At 36.5% G+C, this 20,303-nt stretch overlaps 1 protein-coding gene across 1 annotated transcript in view; it reads left to right on the forward strand.

Annotated features, from left to right (window-relative positions):
- Akap6 (A-kinase anchoring protein 6) overlaps positions 1-20,303 on the forward strand; it is a 278,588-nt gene that overhangs the window by 130,706 nt on the left and 127,579 nt on the right. Inside the window, exon 7 of the mRNA XM_042677816.1 lies at positions 5,187-5,335. Within this exon, the coding sequence (XP_042533750.1) occupies positions 5,187-5,335 (149 nt within the window). The remainder of the gene's footprint in view (positions 1-5,186; positions 5,336-20,303) is intronic.

Below are 20,303 nucleotides of genomic sequence, written 5' to 3' on the forward strand. Positions count from 1 at the left end.
TTGGAGTTAAGGTTATATCTTATGTGATCTCATTTAGCTTTAATGACCTACTTAAGATCCTATATCTGAACATAATTTCATCGGCTTCAATTTATGAATTTAGGAGTATGAGGACACAGTTCAGTCTGTAATGCATTGAGGTTTATTTGGCACATTCATAGTGATCTGTTGTCATGGGTTTTTCTTCTACCACAGTGTACTACTTTAGAAGGGACTAGTTTACTCACAGCCTGGTGCAGTTCCCAAGACCTGGCATCAGTGAATGTACAAGTGATAAATTGGAATAACTGAATGGCTATATGTACACTTCATTAATTCACCAATTATTTATTAAACTCCAGGCATGTTCTACAAACCACTCAGTGCAGAATTTTCAATTGATTGTGCTATTACAAAACTATCCTGGTTCTGAAATGAAGAAAACTAGAATGGATCTATTTTAGTTGAGTCATCAAGGAAGGACTCTCTAGGAAGCAGGAAGTCAGCTGAGAGCTGAAAGATAAGAAGACATCATGACAGTGTTCCAGAGAAGGGTAACTATATATGTAAAAGATTCTAAGTCAGAGATGAATTGTTGAAAGAATTAGAAATGTTTGAAGGACAAAAATAAGATAAGAACACAGTGGTCAATGAGGGGGACTAACATGTAATGAGATGAACAAAATCTCTAGACCATGGGAGAAGTCATTTCTTGGGTCTAAAAGTGCACTATTAAACTAGCTAATGTTTATGAAGATCACTTTGGCCAATATAAAGGCAAAGATCAAAAGAGTAGGAGTCAGTAAGAGGGTTCATATTCGGTGATAATTGTACTATGTGATACATGATGAAGGCTTAGACTGGGCTAGCAACAGTGTAGATTGGAAACTGACTGGAAATACATGTTGGAAAAGGAATCAAGGAATACCTTGCTATGGTAAATGAAAGGGAGTTATCAAGAGTGACTCTAAGCCTGGACATGGTTGTACTCCTAGGGCTCAGGAGGCTGAGATCAAGGGATCAAAGTTCAGAACCAGCCCTTGCAGAAAAGTCCTCTAGACTTCTTTTCCAATTAACCAGAAGAGTGCTGGACTGGAGGCATGGCTCAAGATATAAAATGCTAGCAGTGAACATGGTAAAACAGGGTATGAGGTTTAAGTTCAAGTTCAAGTCAAGCCCTGGTACCACCAAAAAAAAATGTACTAACTCTTAGGTTTCTGACCAGAGCCACAGATGGTGCCATTTATTTAAATAGAAAGTCTAAGAACGGAAAGGTTGGAAGATGTGTTGATTATAAGAATGGAGAGTTTTTAATTTTTTATTTAGAATAATCCAAACAGTAGTTTCAGGTGATTGTGTGTGTGTGTGTGTGTGTGTGTGTGTGTGTGTGTGTGCTGAAAGGAGTAGATTAGAAGGCTTCACTATATTATATAGATGGCATTTAAAGCAATGGAAAAAGAGAATATAAAGAAAAGAGGTCCAGAATCAAACTGTTAACATGCCAATAATCTCAGTGATCTCAGCGGTTATAGAAGAATCTGCCAGTAAACAGATATAAAATGAATTTTGCCATGGTGAGAAAGGAGGAAGGTAGAACAATTAAGGATCCATTGCATTGGAACAGCTGGTGGGTGATGTAGGCCTAGTCTAGAGTGAAAACTGATCATTTTCTTCATGCATCCTCTCTGATGGCATTCTCATATTATCTAATTTCAACTAATGCCTCTAGATCTGCATTTAAGTCCTAACATTTCCATGTGCTTGATGAAAATCTTACTTTGATTGCCCTCACTAGAACCTCAAGCTAAAAGATTAAAATCTAGTTAATTTTTCCAGCTACTTGCTTAGTTTTCCTTCTATTCTTACCCCAGTAACTGAAATGAAGAGATGGATTGTTCACTGTTTTGTTCTCTTTCTATTTTTTTAATGAGTAAACTATACAACATAAGTATATCAGTTATCCATCTTTAATATTAATCCTGCTAAGTTTTTATATGTAAAATATAGTTACTTACAAAAGCATCACTATTATCACAGGTAATAGTGAAATAGTTTTAGCCAGAGAAATTGTTACCTTTTTTTTTTTGGCAGTCGTGGGGCTTGAACTTAGGGCTTGGGTACTATCCCCTGAGCTCTTTTTCTTAAGGCCAGTGATCTACTACTTTGAGGCACAGCTCCACTTCAGTTTTTTTGTTGGTTGATTAGAAATAAGAGTCTCACAGCCCTTCCTGCCCCGGTTGGCTTTGAATTGGGATCCTCAGATCTCAGCCTCCCTAGTAGCTAGGATTACAGGTGGAGCCACTCCCCCTCCTTTTTTAAAGGACTTTATTTCCCTCAACTTTATCTTTTAAAATTTTATCTTTTGTCTAAGATATGGTATGAGAAAATTTTAAGACAGTTTGTAGAGAGATTTAGACTGGTAAAGCTATTCAACCTTAGCTGGAGGAGCTACTTTTATCAGTACATATAAGAATGAATCACTGAAAGTAGAGATGGGAATAGAGATGGATAGGAAAGACCTAAGCCATCTAATTCATCTTCAGATGAGGCAGGGAAGTCTCTATGACAAATGCCTTTGAAATATTATGCAATAAAAGTCTTATGTTACATGGGGCGCTGGTGGCTCACGCCTGTAATCCTAGCTACTCAGAAGGTGGGATCTGAGGACCACAGTTCAAGCCCCAAGAAAGTTCATGAGACTCTTATCTCCAATAAACCACTAGAAAACCGGAAGTGATGCTGTGGCTCAAGTGGTAGAGTGCTAGCCTTGAGCTGAAGAGCTGAGGTACAGTGCCCAGGCCCAGAGTTCAAGCCCCATGTCTGACCAAAAAAAGTCTTATGTTACAATGTTTCAATCATTTTTTGTATGACTATCTTCAGAGTTGTTCTCAGCTTTGTTCTCTGAACTCCTTTCCACATATCCCTGTCAGATGAGCCAAGCCCTCACTCTGTACATAGGTGTGATGAGGACAACATGAGGGTGAATATTGGTTAGTTTTCCATAGGGATGATGAGTCTACCTCACTGCCTTTTTGTGACTGGTTTCACACATGTATTACTCACAAAGAGCCATGGTTCAACATGTTGCCTAAAGTGGTTAAAAACTAGCAGAAATATCTATGTATTAAACATCTTCCTAATAGCATAGGGTTTCTGGTGGAATATCTGGTATACAGGATGCCTGCCTCATTGTGCCAATAGCGTTGCACTGGAAGGGAGACGGTAGAATTTGGGAGGGGTATCTTTTTTTAAATTCTTTAACTGTTCTTCAAGATCTCTCATCTCATTTATCACATAAGAATTTGTATGATCTTTAGAAACTGATAAGTCTAGTGTTTTTCTAATCATTGACACTGTATTCAGCTTTAGCCTTTTAAAACGTATTCTTAATACATATTATTTCTGTAATTCATGGGTTTTGTACAATCCTTAGCACTTTTCTATATGTGACATTAACATCCTGCGTACCTCTTCTACATCAGTAAAAAAAAATACAAAATACTAGATTTGGCATTTTCTTTGTGTCTTCCCACAAGCTAGACTATCTCCAACTGAATATACGCAAAGTAATTTTTGGTGTATGTGCTTGGGATCAAACCTAGGGCTTCATGCATGCTGGATAAAGGTTTTACTACTGAGCTACAAACTCAGCCAGACCCAAATATAATTCTAAATTCAACTGAACTATTTTTATTTAAGCCAATTGATTTGAATAAGGAAAGTTCAAATGAATAAATAACTAGATGAAAGTTTGGAAATAAGTCCAGAAACTCGACTTACATAACTATAGTAATATTAATGTTTCTTTAAGTTCTTTCTTAGGAATTTTTAACCAGCTGTTTGTGAGAAGCAAAGACATTGGTATTCTAAATTATTTGAGACCTTACTTTTAAAGCTACCCATTTTCTTTACAGAATCTTAATTTGGCCTTTTAATTGTCTCCCACATTACACTTACTCTTTCTCCCTAGTTGAGTCTATAAAACTAGAGAGTAGAATAGTATTCTTAGTTGGATGTGAATATGAAGAGTCAGTCAGTCTAGGTAGAAAATTCTATGAGATTTCATATCCAACGTAACCAGCAAAAATCTGGGCTAGAGGCACAGCTCAAGTAGTAGAGCACAAGTAGTAAGCAAGTAAGTTGAGTGCAAGTTTGAGGTCCTGAGTTTAAGCCTTGGTAGAATAGAAGGTCACATCTAACTTGACATTTGTTACATGTTATAGAATTCTGGTGACTATCCAAAAGCTGGCTCACATCTTTTTTTTCTGGGGAAAATATGTAATGTAATTGTCAGTAGAACCTTTCATGTTTATCAGAAAATGTTAGTGGCTATGCTTGAATTTAGTGAAGCCAGGAGAGAAAATAAGAGTCCTCTGGCTCATGGTATAGGAAAAGTCAGCATTGCTAACTCCCATTGACCATGGGCAAGCCTACCCCAAGGAGATTTCATTATCAAGCTCATCTGGTCTTCTAGGGAACCCTGAAACCACAGAGATTATAACAGCTGCAATAAATAAAGCATCTGTTCAATGCATTTCCATGCCAGATATTATTCAGCATTCTTTTGGCTTGGTTTGATAAAAAAAAAAAAAACAGCATGATGAACTTACTGCCTTACTTTATAGTGAGCCCCAGTAACTATGAAAGATTTAACTATTCATGCCTGTATATGAGTAAAGTCACAATGCTTTGACTTAAATTTATTAATTTAATAAAAATATAAAAACGTCTCTCTCCACTATTGAGAACTTACTTGAATTAATTTAGGCTTAATTTTTTTTTTCTCAGAGAGAAAATAGAGGAACATGCAGACTACCTGTACTGTATATATTCCAATGCTTAGGTTCGAAGGGACATTTAAAAATAAATATTACATATGTGACAATGCAAGGGAAAATATTATTAAGAAACCTCAACAGAATTTTTATGTAAATCTTACCATACAGTATTATGATCTCAGGGAAATTTTGTAATGTTTACTGAGTCTTCTGAGAGTTCATTTATTCAAGTCATATTTTAAGGAAGAACTTATAAGATTCAGATCTAAAATATAATTCTGTAATATGCCCAGCTGATCCCATTAAATCCAACCCAAAAAGGAAAGGTATAATGATGTGAACAATTCCCATTCTTTGAGTTGTTACACCTCACTTGAAATGCATTCCTTCTGGATTAAAACAGCAGCTTTTCTTTGTTTCTCTCTCCAGGCTGAGGTTCAACTATGCTACCTGGAAGCACAAAGAGATGCTGTTGAGCAGATGTCCCTCAAGCTGTACAGTGAGCAGTATACCAGTAGCAGCAAGAGAAAAGAAGAGTTTGCTGATATGTCAAAAGTTCATTCAGTAGGAAGCAATGGGTAGGAGACTATTCTTTTTGTTGTTTTATTCTCACTAATCTACTTTTTCAATGACTTTCCACTGGTAGGTGTCAGACAGTTGTTTCTTTCCTAGCTAAGCGACAAGAAAAACCTCAATAGACCAGTCATTTATTTCTTATCCATTTGTGCCAGAATTGAAGACTAGATTTTATCAGCCTCTGTCATCTAACTCAGAACTTCTGAAATCTATCGTTATTCTACTTTTTCAAAAACAGCCTTGTGGTTTTACAAGTATATTTGCAATTCTGTGGTATCTATAGTATTCATCTATTTATTTCATGCATCAAGAATTGCATTCAGTCTAAGACATATGGATGTGTGTGTAGTAATAACTATCCTTACTATTCAGTAATTAAGTCCTGAATTCACATATTTCTGAATGTCTTTAAAATTATGCAAATGTAATGTATTTATGGTGTTTCTGGGTCAATTTTAGTATTTAACAAATGATTATTAAAGAGTGAAAGAGTAGTAATTGAATTTAACTAGTTTTAGTAAGTTGATAATAGTCATATATAGAGAGAGATGTATATAAATGGAAACAGGAATCTGTTTCACTTTATACTTAAGGCAGCAAGAAGTACAAACCTCAAAAGTTACATTCCATGTTTGTGGAATGACATGAACCTGAAGTCTGTAACTCCAGACAGAATATTCTCTGAAAATGCCATAAGTACTTGTGTTGATTTATTTACCTTCTTGAGTCCTCATAGTTCTGACTGTACCTACAATTCCTATAAAAACTTACGGTTTAAGAATGCAGCGAAATAGTTCACAGTCACAATTTTGTTTAGAAAATAAGAAAAGAGCTTTAGAAATTTTGAATATACATATCTTGTGTTGATCTATCAGTTTATTTTCGATACATGCTAGATATGTAATTGATTCATCTTACTTGACTCAGGAAACTTTCTACTTACCAGAGAACGTCATAGCTATAAAAGAGAAAAGGTTAAATCTCAGAGCACAAACAATAAGCTGTTCTGAGACCATGTGCTTTAAGTTTTCCAAATGTCTAAATAGTCTCTGGTGTACATGCAAAAAATGAACAAACATATTTTCATGTTTTTTTCAAAAGCCCTGGGGATGGAACAGTACCAAGTACTTCCGACCCCAGATTCCATGGACTCAACCTGAGTATGTACTCTGGCCTCCACAATCATAAATCTGCCCTGGGAATTGCTTAGTTAACAACAAGCATTGTGTGGTGAAGTGGGAGTAGGTGAACTTGCCTGATATCCTTTGTTTATATTCCTTGGGGTGCTGAAGGCTTTGCATTGTGCAGAAATTTAAGGGTACATTGAAGAAAAGCCAGCCATTTAATAACTAAGGACACAAAAACATATACTCCTTTTTATTTTCTGTTTACATACAGAAAAGTATTGTTTGAGAAATGCATGTGGGTGAGGTTATCTGGGGTATCTTGCCCCTAAGACTTTGCTCTCACAGCCAAAACCTTCATTCTAGAAACTTAAGGTCATGTCCTTCTGAAACTATCTGTTACAATGATACATAAACTTCATTAACGGCTCCTTTTGCTACATAGAATGAGTATTGTTTTCAATAATAAATGTGGGAATAGTGTAGGCTTTCCAGAGTCCCAGGTCCTTATACAGATATCCAGTATTCTAAAAAGAAAATTAATCTTGTAGTAAAGTTCATCTATTTTATTTCTTCCCAGTGTCTATATACATGCTAAGAAGATTATACTATTGTAGTCAAAAGTATGCAAGATTATTCAGGGAAGGCTTGACTGCTACTTAAAATGCTGATTTTAAATTTCTAAAAATTTTATATAATAAAGTATTTATTTAAAAATGAATTTATAGCTCCTCTAGCTTAATAATATGTTGATCAAGATTTATACCCAACTGTGAATTGCATGGTTAACAGTCCTATATAGATATGGTGGGAAGATTTCCCTGAATGCCTGTAAGGCTGCCGGAGCTCTAGTCACTCTGTGTGTGGACCCTTAGTATAGACTCTGCCATAACAAAGGGAATCAGGGCTCTTATGGGACCTGCGGTATGTGAGTCTCTGCAAGAGAGTTCAGTGCTTTTTAATTAGGTAAAAACATATCAATTGTTTTGTTTCTCTTATCTAATAAATATTCATTGAGGGCAATACTATGTGTATAGCATGAAACTCTGATCATCATTTGTCAACATTTTATAAACTTAACTATCTCTTTTCCAGACCCTTTTTCAAGAGGTTGTCTGAATTTAGTTTTCAAATGCATTTCAAAATACAGTTTAAATCATTTTGTAGCACTCTACTTGTTGACAAACTTAATGTAGGTTAACAACTATGTTTTTAGTTCAGTATATAAATTAGGAAATTGAGATGCAAATGGCTGAATGACTCACTTACCTGAAGAAGAAACTTTTAGGAAGAGCTAAGTCCAAATCAGAGTTCCTGGTCAAGAATACAGGACTTCTAGTATGACAGTGTATATTTGTAATCTCAGACTTAAGAGATTGGAACAAGAGTATAATGAGTTCCAGGCCTGCTGGGGATACATAGAGAGATCTTGGCTAAGAAAATAAAATGAACAAAAATTACAATACCGATTCTAAAAAGGCATAGATTGCCCTCTCTCTGAAGATTCCAATGTATCCATGATAAAGTTTACACTAAATCCTGGTTTTTAATATTTTGCAATATATTAAAAGTAAATTAGCATATATTCCTAGTATCAAAATATTAGTCTTAAGGAGATTTCACAAAACCACCAAAAAAGCAAGGTGCTAATGGTTTACACCTACAAATCTAGCTACACAGGCAGCGGGGATCTGAAGATCAGGGTTTCAAGGCCAGTCTGGGCAGCAAAATCATGAGACTATTATCTGCAATTAGCCATAAAAATTGTGAAAGTGGAGCTGGTTTTCAAATGGTAGAGTTTCAGATTTGAGTGAAAATGCTAAGCAAGAGCTCCAGGTTTTGAGTTCAAGCCTCAGTACTGGTACAAGGAAAAGGATGTAGAGAGAAAGCCACCAGGAAATTCAGGCAAAACACAGTATAGCAAGTTTTAAACAAAGCTGAGCTGGGTGTAGTGGCACAAACCTGAATCTAGCCATTCAGGAGGTGAGTCAGGAGAATCATCTGAGCCCAGGAGTGGCCTGGGCAATACAATGTCGTGTATTTAAAAAATAGAACAACAGCAATAACACCTCAAACAAAAATTAACTCACCCGTCAATTTGAGAAACATTTTAAAGTACCTTTTTTATGTCAGACTTTGTATGAACAAGGTACAAATAAAATATCTCTATCATTGAGAAGTTCACAGTTTGATAAGAGAAGCTAGACCTGTGAACAAAATGGGGGGAAAAAAGGACTTGAAGCACTGAATTAGAAATCTATGTGGGTTAGGGGCAAGCTCACTGAAGACAGAGCTCAATTCAGGTCAGAAAAACAATAGAAAGAGAGCCCTGGAGATTTGTTGCTGGTGGTGGTCATGTGTCATGGGGCTTAAACTCAAGCCTTGGGTGCTGTTCCTGAGCTTTTTTGCTTAAGACTAGTGCTCTACCACTTTGAACTTCAATGCCACTTCTAGTTTTCTGGTGGTTAATTGGAGATAAGAGCTTCACAGACTCTCCTGTCCAGGATAGCTTTGAACCACAGTCCTCAGATCTCAGTCATCTGAGTAGCTGGTATTTACAGGCGTGAGCCACTGGTGCTGGGCTTTGGAGATGCCTTTTGAAAGACGGTTACAACAGGGAAAGAACTTTCCAATTTAATTTAAAAATTGCTTATTATTGTTAGGGGGAGTTTTGTAAATCATTCTTTAAGTAGTTGTACAAAGGAGCTGCCATTTAGCAAAGCAATTTATGAATAAAATATATATTACTTTCACCCTTTCAATATTCTCACCCATTCCTCCCCTATCCACCCTTCCCTCACTCTTGCTAATTTTGTAGGATATACAAAATTACAAAAAAAAACTAAAAACTTTTTATGTGTTTTTATTGTAAAAATACTGTACAGAGGTGTTAGTTACATGAATAAGGTAATGAGTACATTTCCTATCAAGCATTGTTACATCCTCCTCTGTTCTTCCCATACCATCCCTTCCTTCCCACCTCTCCAACTCCTCCCTCCCTGCCCCCCCACCAAGGTTGTAAAGTTCATTTTCTACATAGTGTCTTGTACATCTCATTGTTACAATGGGTCAACCTGTATCCTTATTTCAGCACTTTGTTATTTCCCTTCCCCTCCCCAAATTAGAAAAATGTATATACAAGATTCAGGGCACCAACATCAAATACAGTGAAAACAGAGGTTATACTGTGGGGGGAAAACATACAAGAGAAACAAAAAAAAATCCCATACTACATTTTAAATACATTAAAAACTATAGAGGGCTGGGAAGGTGGCTCAGTGGTAGAGCGCTTGCCTTGCATGCATGAGGCCCTGGGTTCAATTCCTCAGCACCACATAAGCAAAAAGGAAGAAAGCCAGAAGTGGTGCTGTGGCTCAAGTGGTAGAGAGCTAGCCTTGAGCTGAAGAGCTGAGGGACAGCGCCCAGTCCCAGAGTTCAGGCCCCATGACTAGGGCCCCCACAAAAAAAAAAAAAAAATAGAAAGAAAAAAGTACTTGTGTCCCTATCTTGGGATTCATTTCACTTAACATCATCTTATATGTTCATATGTATGGAGCTTTTGAACTTTTCGGCTTGACCTAGACTTATACTAGTTATTGCAAATAAGGAAATCATGGGATCTATGTTTCTTTGACCCTGGCTTACTTCAATTAATATAATTTTTTCCAAGTCTTTCTATTTCCTAAAAAATGGGCAATGTCATTGTTTCTGACGGAGACATAGAATTCCATTATATAAATATACTACATTTTCTTGACCCATTCATCTACTGAGGGGCATCCTGGGTTGGTTCCATATCTTAGCTATGGTAAATAATGCTGCAATAAATATAGTTGTGCTGGTAGCTTTAGTATGGCCTTGTTTGTGATCGTTTGGGTAAATGCCCAAAAGTGGGATTGCTGGGTCATAGGGGAGCTCTATGTGGAGTCTTTTGAGCAATCTCCACACAGCTTTCCAAAGTGGTTGAACAAATTTACACTCCCACCAACAATGCCACATCCCCTCAAGCATCTATTGTTATTAGAGTTCTTGATTATAGCATTCTAAGGAGGGTGAGGTGGAATCTTAATGTTGTTTTGATTTGCATTTCTTTTATGGCTAGATAAGTTGAGCATTTCTTCAAGTCTATTGGCCATTCTTATTTCCTCTTTAGAGAAGTTTGTCTTTAAGTCTTTAGCCCACTTATTTATCTGACAGTTGTTTCTTTGAGGATTTGTTGTTGGGGGATTTAGTTTTTGAGTTCTAAGTATATTTTAGATATACTTGTCCATTGTATGGCTAGTGAAGGTCTTCTCCCAACCCGTGGGCTTTCTATTGATCTTGCTAGCTATGTCCTTTGCCATGCAGAAGCTCCAGAGCTTCATGCAATACCATTTGTCCAACCTTTCTTTGATTTGTTGTGTTTCTGGGTCTCTATTAAGAAATTTTCAGCCTGTGCCAAGGAGATCTAGGGTTTCTCCTATTCCATCCTATAATGTTTTCAGAGTGTCTGCTTTGACTCTGAGGTCTTTGATCCATTTGGAGTTGATTCTGGTGCAGGGTGATATGTAAGGATTTAGCTTTAGTTTTCTACAAGTGATTAACCAATTTTTCCAGCACCATTTACTGAAGAGGCTGTCTTGCTTCCATTCTATTTTTTTAGCTCCCTTATCAAAAATTAGATGGCTATAGGTCTGTAGGTTCATTTATGGGTTTTCAATTCTATTCCATTAGTCCTGATGTCTGTTCTTGTGCCAGTACCAAGCTATTTTGATTACTATGGCTTTGTAATAGAGTTTGAAATTAGTATTGATATTCCTCCAGTACTATTCTCTTTCTGTTAAGGATCGTTTTTGCTATGCGGGGTCTTTTATTGTTCCATATGAATTTTTGCATTGCCTCTTCTATTTCCTTGAAGAATGAGGTTGAATACTGATAGGTATCACATTGAATTTGTAGATAGCTTTGGGAAGTATTGCCATTTCATGATGATTCTTCCAACCCAGGACCATAGGAAGTTTTTCCACTTTCTAAGTTCTGCTTTGATTTCCTTTTTCAGGTTTTTAAAGTTTTCATCATAGAGGTCCTTGATTTCTTTGGTTAATTCCTAGGTGTTTTATTTTTTGTGGGGCTATTATGAATGGAGTTGCTTTCCTAATTTCAGCCACACTTTTCTCATTGTTGGCATACAGAAAAGCCATTGATTTTTGAGGGTTAATTTTATACCCTGCTACTTTGCCAAAGTTTTGAATCAGCTTGAGTAATTTGGGAGTGGAGTCTGTGGGATTCTTTAAATACAAGATCATGTCATCTGCAAAGAGGGAGAGTTTTACTTCATCTTTCCCTATTTGGATCCCTTTTATGTTTGCATCTTGTCTTATTGCTGTAGCTAGGCATTCTACTACTAGATTTAAGAGAAGTGGAGAGAGTGGACATCCTTGTCTCATTCCAGAGTTAAGAGGAAATGGCTTTAGTTTTTCACCATTGAGTATAATGCTGGCTGTAGGTTTGTCATATACAGCCTATATTGTCTTGAGGAATGTTCCCTGGATTCCTAATTTTTTCAGAGCCTTCATCATAAAGGGGTGTTGGATCTTGTCGAATGCTTTTTCTGCATCTATTGAGATAATCATGTGGTTCTTATCCTTGCTCCTGTTGATGTGATGAATTATATTAATTCATTTGTGTATGTTGAACCAGCATTGCACCTCTGAAATGATTCCTATTTGATCGTGGTGTATGATTTTTTTGATGAATTGTTGAAGTCGATTGGCCAAAATTTTGTTGAGAAGTTTTGCATCAATGTTCATCAAATAAATGGGTCTATAGTTCTCTTTCTTTGATGAGTCCCTGCCTGGTTTGGGGGTGAGGGTTATGATGGCTTCATAGAAAGAGTTCGGTAGTGAACTTTCCGTTTCAATTTCATTGAAGAGTTGGAGGAGTATTGATGTGAGTTCTGCTTTATAGGCCTTTGTAAAATTCCACTGTAAATCCATCTGATCCTGGGCTTTTCTTAGATGAGAGGTTTTTTTTTAAATTGCTGTTTCTGTTTCAATGCTTGATATGGACTTGTTAAGTTGGTTGAACTCAACTTGGTTTAGTTTCAGCATGTCTATATTTGCTAGGAAATCTTCCATTTCTTCCAGTTTCTCAAACTTATTAGCATAAAGGGTTAAGAAGTATTCCCTTATAATGTTCTGAATCTTGGTTGTTTCTGTGGTGATGTTTCCATTCTCATCTCTGAGTTTGTGTTTGTCCTCTTCTTTTTTTAATAAGATTTTCTAAGGGTCTGTCAATTTTGTTAATTTTTTCAAAAGACCATCTCTGATTTGTTGATTTTTTTCTATGTTTTTTATTATAATTCATTTAATTCTGATTTAATTTTAATTATCTCCATCTACTTGATTGGGATTTAGCTTATTGCTCTTTTTCAAGGAGGTTCAGATGTCTCATTAAATTGTTGGTTTCAGATCTGTCCAATTTGTTGATGTAGGAACTCAGAGCTATAAAGTTGCCCCTAAGTACTGCTTTTACTGTGCCCCAGACAAGCTGGTAATTTGTGTGTTCATTTTTGTTGAATATCATGAACATTTGAATTTCGTTTCTAATCTCTTCCATGACCCACTAGTGATTCAACAGTGTATTGTTCAGCCTCCATGTGTAACAGGACTTTCTCTGGTGGCTTTTGGTGTTGAGTTCTACTTTTATTCCCTTGTGATCTGAGAGAATGCAAGGTATAACTTCAATGTTTCTGAACTTGGAAAAGTTTGCTTTGTGACCTAAAATGTGGTCTATTTTGGAAAATATTCTGTGTGCTGCCGAGAAGAATGCATGTTCTGATGCTGCTGGGTGAAATATTCAGTAGATATCTGTTAAATCTAGTTGATCTATGCAGTTGTTTAGATCTGTGGTTTCTCTGTTGAGTTTTTGCAGAGTTGATTTTTCTAGTGGGGATAGTGGTGTGTTAAAGTCCCCAACAATTAATGACTTTGGATCTATGTGAGATTTGAGAGAAAGTAGTGTTTCTTGGATGAATTTGGGTGCTCCATTGTTTGGCGAATAGATATTTAGAATTGTAATATCCTCCTGAAGGAGAGATTCCCTCAATTAGTATGTAGCGGCCTTCTTTATCTCTTCTCACTAATTTTAATTTGAAGTCTATTTTATCTGATATCGGATTGCAACTCCTGCCTGTTTATGGGGGCCATTTGCTTGGTAGATTTTATTCCAGCCTTTCACTTTCAGAATATGTTGTTTTTATAGGCAAGGTGTGACTCTTGAAGGCAGCAGATAAAAGGCTTTTCCTTTTTAATCCAACTAGACAGTCTATGTCACTTAATTAATGTTGAGAGTTAGGACTGAGAGGTGTTTGCCAAGTTTTCCACCTTCCTGGGGGCTGTGACAGCTGGGTTCTTCCTATGGTTCTTGGATTCTCAGTTTGGGTGTGGTTTGTTTTCCTTTATTGTGGTCTTGTTGGTTTTCTATGTGTAGGACATCTTCAAGTACCTTTTGAAGGGCTGGTTTGGTGGAGATATATTGTTTCAGTTGTTTTTTGCTATGGAAGGTTTTTATTTGGCCTTCGGTTATGAAGGAGAGTTTAGCTGGGTACAGTATTCTTGGTTGACAGTTGTTTGTCTTTAGGGCGTGGTATAAATCATTTCAGGCTCTTCTTGCTTTAATTGTCTGCTGAGAAATCTGAGGTGATTCTAATTGGTTTCCCTTTATAGGTGATTGATCTTTTCTCTTTGACAGCTTTAAGGATTATTTCCTTGATCTGAATTGATTCTGGGCAGATTATAATGTGACATGGGATGTCCTGTTCTGGTCTGGTCTATTTGGGGTTCTAAAAGCTTCTTGTATCTGAATAGGCCTATTTTTTTTTTTTTTTTTGCATGTTTGGAAAGTTCTCTGCTAGGATCCTGTTAAATAAATTTTCTAGACTGTTAACTTCTGTCTCTAGGTGCTCCTCTACACTCATTATCCTCAGATTAGGCCTGATGGTGTCTTCCAAACATTCAATAGATCTATTATATTTTTTGGATTTGTCTTAGGTAGTTGTATGTTCTTTCTCTATAATATCTAGGCTGTCTTCAATCCCTGAGATCCGATCTTCTGCATGGTCAAACCTACTGTCAAGACTTTCTACTTTGTTTTTTATTTCCTTTCCTTCGGATTGGTCAGCTTTGATGGCTTCAAATTCCTTGTTGGAGCTTTGTTTTAGATCTTGTATGTACTTCTTTACTTCCTTAATTTGGTGTTCAGTGTTTATTCTCAAATCACTTGGTTGATTAGTTTTGGTTTCTTTGGACTCCCTTTCCTTCTGATGACCTCCATTCAGCATTCCCTTTGTGGTCTTCCTGGATTCCTTCAGCTATCTGTTTATGGATTCCATGAATGACTCTGATGACCTTTGTCTATTCTCATCACACTCACACAATTCCTGTATTACTTTTTGATTAGCTCCTTCATGCTTATGCAATTCTTGTCTTTCTCACTGACTGTTGTCAGCCTGCTCATGCAATTCCTGTCTTTCTATTTGACTGTTGTCAGCCTGTTCATGCAATTCCTGTCTTTCTCTTTGACTGTTCTCAACCTTCTCATGCATTTTCTGTATTAATCTTTGAGTAGCTTCCTCATACTCACAAGATTCCTGTAGTAAGTTTTCGTTAGCCTCAACATGCTCATGAAATTCCTATATTAATCTTTGGTTTGCCTTGTGTTGCCCTCTATCATGCTCACATTGAGTCCTTTGCAGGTTTTCAATCTTTTCATTCACCATGCTTACCAGTAGTGTTTATAGAGGTCTTTGGGAACTCTTCTCTGGATTATTCATTAACTGTTCTGTCATCTCATTATCATGAGTGGGAGTTGAGATACCTGGGCTTGCCATTTTTCTTGTGTTTTTCCATCTTGTTCTGCCCATTTGTTATGAAAGTAACACCAATTTTGTGCTAGAACACTATATTAAGGCAAGCATCAACCAGAGTCCACTAGTTGTACAGTCAAAATGGCTGCAGATACAATCTAGTTCAACAGATACAATCTGTTCAACATCAAACAACTATGGAGTAATGGGCTAAGAATATCAAAGAGGGATTTGGCCAACCAGAAATTATTAGGTTTAAGGAGAATTGTGGGGAAAAATAGGATTAGAGGGATGTGGAGAGGTATAAGGAGAGTGAATTTAATCAAGTCCTAATCTCAGAGAGGGAAATGGATTGGACATAATGATAGGAGAGAGATAAGAAACAAGAAAAAAAGGAAAAATAAAATTTAAATTTAAAACATGAAACACTTAAAAATTATATAAGTATAAAGAAATGATATTGAGAGAAGAAAAGAATAAGGAAAAATGAAAAAATAAAAAATAAAAATTCTTAAAATTGGAATACTTGAAAGTTATATAAGTATAAAAAATACTACTATTAAAGAAGTTAAGCCTACAAGGCTGTGAATTGAGTAATAATTTTCTGGATAAGGTCTAATAACCAACAATGGTATATATCTGGGGATAAGCAGAACAGCAATTAAGTCATGCAAAAAATAAAGAAAGATAAAAGAAAAAAAGAAAGAAAAAGAATAAAAAGGACCAAAAGATCAAAGAGATTTTTTTAAAAGCACATACACACACCTACACTCCTAAAATAAAACTATGAAAGAAAAAAATAGAAAACAATTTTAAAAATAGTAATAAGTAGGTAGAAAAAAAGAGTTCTGTTTTTTTTATTTTTATTATTTTTTTGTTATTATTATTATTTTTTTTTGCAGGGGGAGATCTTGTATCTCCCATGTGTCTGTAACCAGTCTCTTGGTGGAGTCTCTGGTCTGCTTGTGGTGTTTGGTTTTCCTGTGGCTTGATTGGTTTCTTAAGTCAGTTTGTTTGAGCTGGCAGACAACTCTGCCTTACCTAGGACTTTGTGATCCTCCTTCCAGGCTAGTTCAGTGGGAGTGAGATCTGCTTTGAGTATTACAAAAAGGGGGATGGCTGTTTCCTCTAGTTTGGAGTTGCTGTGATGAGGCTAGGTTCTGGGTAGGGTTGAGGCCTATCAGCAAGCAGTAGCTTTTTCCTGAGGGGCTAGCTCCTGAGACACTCACAGAGCCCAGCCTGGAGCCCTTCTCAGAGTTTATGTTTACTGAGTTTCAATTTTTCTCTAGGCTGCAGTGAGAAGGGGCAGCTTCTGGTTCTGTTTATCCAGTGAGGAAAGTTACTCCTCGGTGGGCAGAGCCACTCTGCCTGGGGCGAGGAGGTGACTTTCCCCTGGGTGGAGCTGAGCCTGGCAGGTCAGGTTAAGTCAGGTTCCAGTGACCTGCTAATGGCTCTACTTGTTTTCTTCCAAGGCCTGGGTTGAAGCTAGCTGCTTGGCCCGGTCTTTGTCAGTTTCAAAGATGGAATCTTCTCTGGTGGTGAGGGAGGAGCTGTCTTCCCACGGTGGTAGTTCTATGAGAAGGAGTGAGGATGTCAGTCTTCTACTCAGGCCAGATTCTTGGTTCCTGGACCATCCCTGGTCTGTGATCAGCAGGATGAAGATTTCTGCTCCTTGTCAATTCTTGCTGGTGGTGAGTAGAATCCGTTCACACTCTGCATCTGGCATCTTTGGACTTTCTCTGTTGGTTTGGCGACTGCAGCTGCCACAGCCACCGTAGCTGCGGCTACTGGCAAGTGCTCAGATCTGTCTCCTTGACCAAGCTGCCTAGATTTTCCCTCTCTGGCCAAACTCTCTGTACTGTGATCGGACACTTTGTGTGATTCTCTAGGCTAGGATTGTTCACTGAACACTAACACTTGTTTCTATGCGAGAGTTTGTTTAGTCTCCAGCTTCTCCTCCACCATCTTCCTCTGGTTTCTCCTCCTTTTCATTTATTAATGGCAAAGTCGGGCTTCTTTTCCTCATGAGGAAGTTGCTCATGAATTTTCATTCAAAATAGTAAATTAGTGTCCACAGTTTAAAATGTTTAGTGGAAAAGGATTCTATATGCAACTGTGCATATTGGATTCCATGTCTGGAAGGCTAAATTTTATTCTTTAATGATATTATGATTGGATTAGGTGCCACTGGTAAGTCTCCTTTTTGTGATTACATGCCACATGATGTAGAGGATGATGGGAAATTCAGGCCTATTGTTAGTCTTTTACTTCAATAAAATACTTAAACTATATTTTTGAAGATTTTTTCCTACTTCCTTTAGTGCCTTTTTGTGAAAACCAGAGGCAAACTTCCCTGCTCAAATAATGTGAACAGTAAATACTTAGTGAATATTTGAGGAAGGAATCAATATGCTAAAGAGGCTAGGAAAATTGGATCATTTAATAGAAATCCCAGTATAGGCAAGGTGGTATTTCAGGAGTCAGTCTGATGATTTTAGATGTGTTAGTGTAAAATTTAACCATTAAGTATACAAAAAGCATGTTATGTATATTATATATATATGTGTGTGTATAAAATTATTCAGCCTACAGTAGAAAAGCTGGGAGGTCTTTTTAGTGTTACCTATTCTTTAAAAAAAATTCCATTTTGGTGATTTCTTAATTTGGTTGTCTGTTTCAATCAAAATTCCTTTGTGGGTCAAGCTGAAACCTCATATATTCATACACACCTCCTATTGATTTCACTTGGGTGAAACTTTATCGTTTAAGCAAAGTTTAGTTGAAATGTTGAGTTAATGATGCTCACTTTAAATACCAAAGGCTGAATGCATTTATGTATTAAACACTTAGCTAGTGAAATATAACTCCCATCAGGTATTAGAGGAAGAGTTTACTTCTTAAACTATTCTGACCTCACAAATAATATATTGTCATATAGTCTGCAGAAAAATGGTGCTAAATAAGCTTGATCGGATTTTATTTCTTTGATGAAATGCTCTGGAATTTAAAAAACAATGAGCAGAGTAGAATGGGGGACAGATGCTAGGAAGTGCTTTTGACAGTCATTCACAGTAGTTAAACACAAACTTTGAAATAAACACAAAAAAATAAGCTGGGTGCTGGTGGCTCAACACCTGAAATCCTAGCTACTTGAGATCCGAGGATTGCAATTTGAAGCCAGCCCAGGCAGGGAAGTCTGTGAGACTCTTTTTTTTTTTTTTAAATTTTATTTTATTGTAAAGATGCTGTACAGAGAGGTTGCAGTTCTATGAGTAAAGTAATGAGTATATTTCTTGTTGAGCATTGTTACCCCCTCCTTCATTGTTCTCCCACTATCCCTTCCCTCCCTCCTCCCTCAACCCCCTCACTCCAACTGTAAAGTTCATTTCCAATATACTGTCTTGTGGGTATCATTGTTGAAATGGGTCATCCTGTGTCCTTGTTTCAGCATTTTATTATTCCCCTTCCTTACCCAAATTACACAAATGTATATACAAAATGCAGGGTACCAAAATCAATTACAGTGACAACTGGGGGAAGAACATACAAAGGAAACAACAACAAAAAAATCACATAGTACATTAAAAACAATGACTCTGATCTCCCATAAACCATTCAGCAAAATCTGGAAGTAGTATTGTGGCTCAAGTGTTAGAACGTTCATCTTCCACAAAATAAAGCTCAAGCAGAGTGCCCAGATCCTGAGTTCAAGTCCTAGGACTGGCAAAAATAAGATTAAAAAAAATTTAAATAAAACATTACAGTCTATGGCTTTGTCTCTTACTCAGATTATAAAATACATTTATATTTCTACATTTACCTAACAAAAGTGCCTTTGAGCTATGAGAATTTTGTATTTTATGATTAAACTTTCTAAAATGGGAATATTATACCTACAACAGTATGTCTAATTCTTGACTCTGGAGCTGCACCTCAAGGGTGGATTGCTTGCCTAGAAAACACAATCCCCCCGGCCCCCAATCTAGACACCTAGCACTGAGAAACAAACAGAAACTACATCTCTTCCCACTTCTACTGTGAGCCTACTTAAGATTAGCTATATGACAATATAAAGGAAGAATATGAAAAGTTAAGTGATATAATGCTTATACTTTCATGAAGGATGTAAATATTCATAGAGTAATAAAAAGGTATATTTTCAAGCCTGTTTTTAATCAAGAAGATTACACAAAGAAAGTAAATGGGTTGCTATAATAAACCCAAGCATAAATACAAAGAAAATTTTATGGGGAAAGCATCTCCAAAAGAGTAGTTCATATAGTCATAAGAATGTAATCCCTGAAGAGCCTGGGGTATTTTCCACAATTTCTATCACCTTTCTCCCTCCTAAAAACAGAGACTAAAAATCTTAGAAATGAATCTGGTTCTGAGTTTAGCTGATAAAATTAGAATATTATTTAAGGGAATATAGAACTGCTAACTAATTATATGGTACCTTCATAGACTCACTACTATATGGCTTACCTATATACCTTACCTGGCACTTTGCCTAGAGGATATTGTCTTATATAAAATAACTTGAAACTAATTACCTTTGCAGATAATATGAGCATAAAAACTGCTCCTTTATCTTAGAAGCATTCTAAAATAATGTTCACATAAAATTGTGCTGTTTCAAGTGCTTTTATAACAATCAACAAAGAAATTCAATAGTATAGTTCTGATTTTCTCCAAAATTATATATTTGGTTTTACTACATTTAGAAAAATATCAGGTCATTTATAAGTTTGTTAATTAATACCATGTGGACAATGTTAAAATTGGTGTGGCAAGATAGCTCATGCTTATAGTCATAGCCACTTGCAGGGCTGAAATTGGGAGGATTCAGTTTGAGACCAAGTGGACACAATATTTGTGAGACTACATCTTACCAGAAAAAATCTCGGTGCAGTGGTATGTATCTGTCACTTTAATAGGAGTATTATGTAAGTAAGGCCCTGTGTAAAATAATCAAAGCAAAAAGGGCTAATGAGAATGGCT

The sequence above is a fragment of the Dipodomys spectabilis genome, unplaced genomic scaffold, assembly GCF_019054845.1.
Source record: "Dipodomys spectabilis isolate Male_0828 unplaced genomic scaffold, ASM1905484v1 ptg000042l, whole genome shotgun sequence".
Taxonomy (NCBI): domain Eukaryota; kingdom Metazoa; phylum Chordata; class Mammalia; order Rodentia; family Heteromyidae; genus Dipodomys; species Dipodomys spectabilis.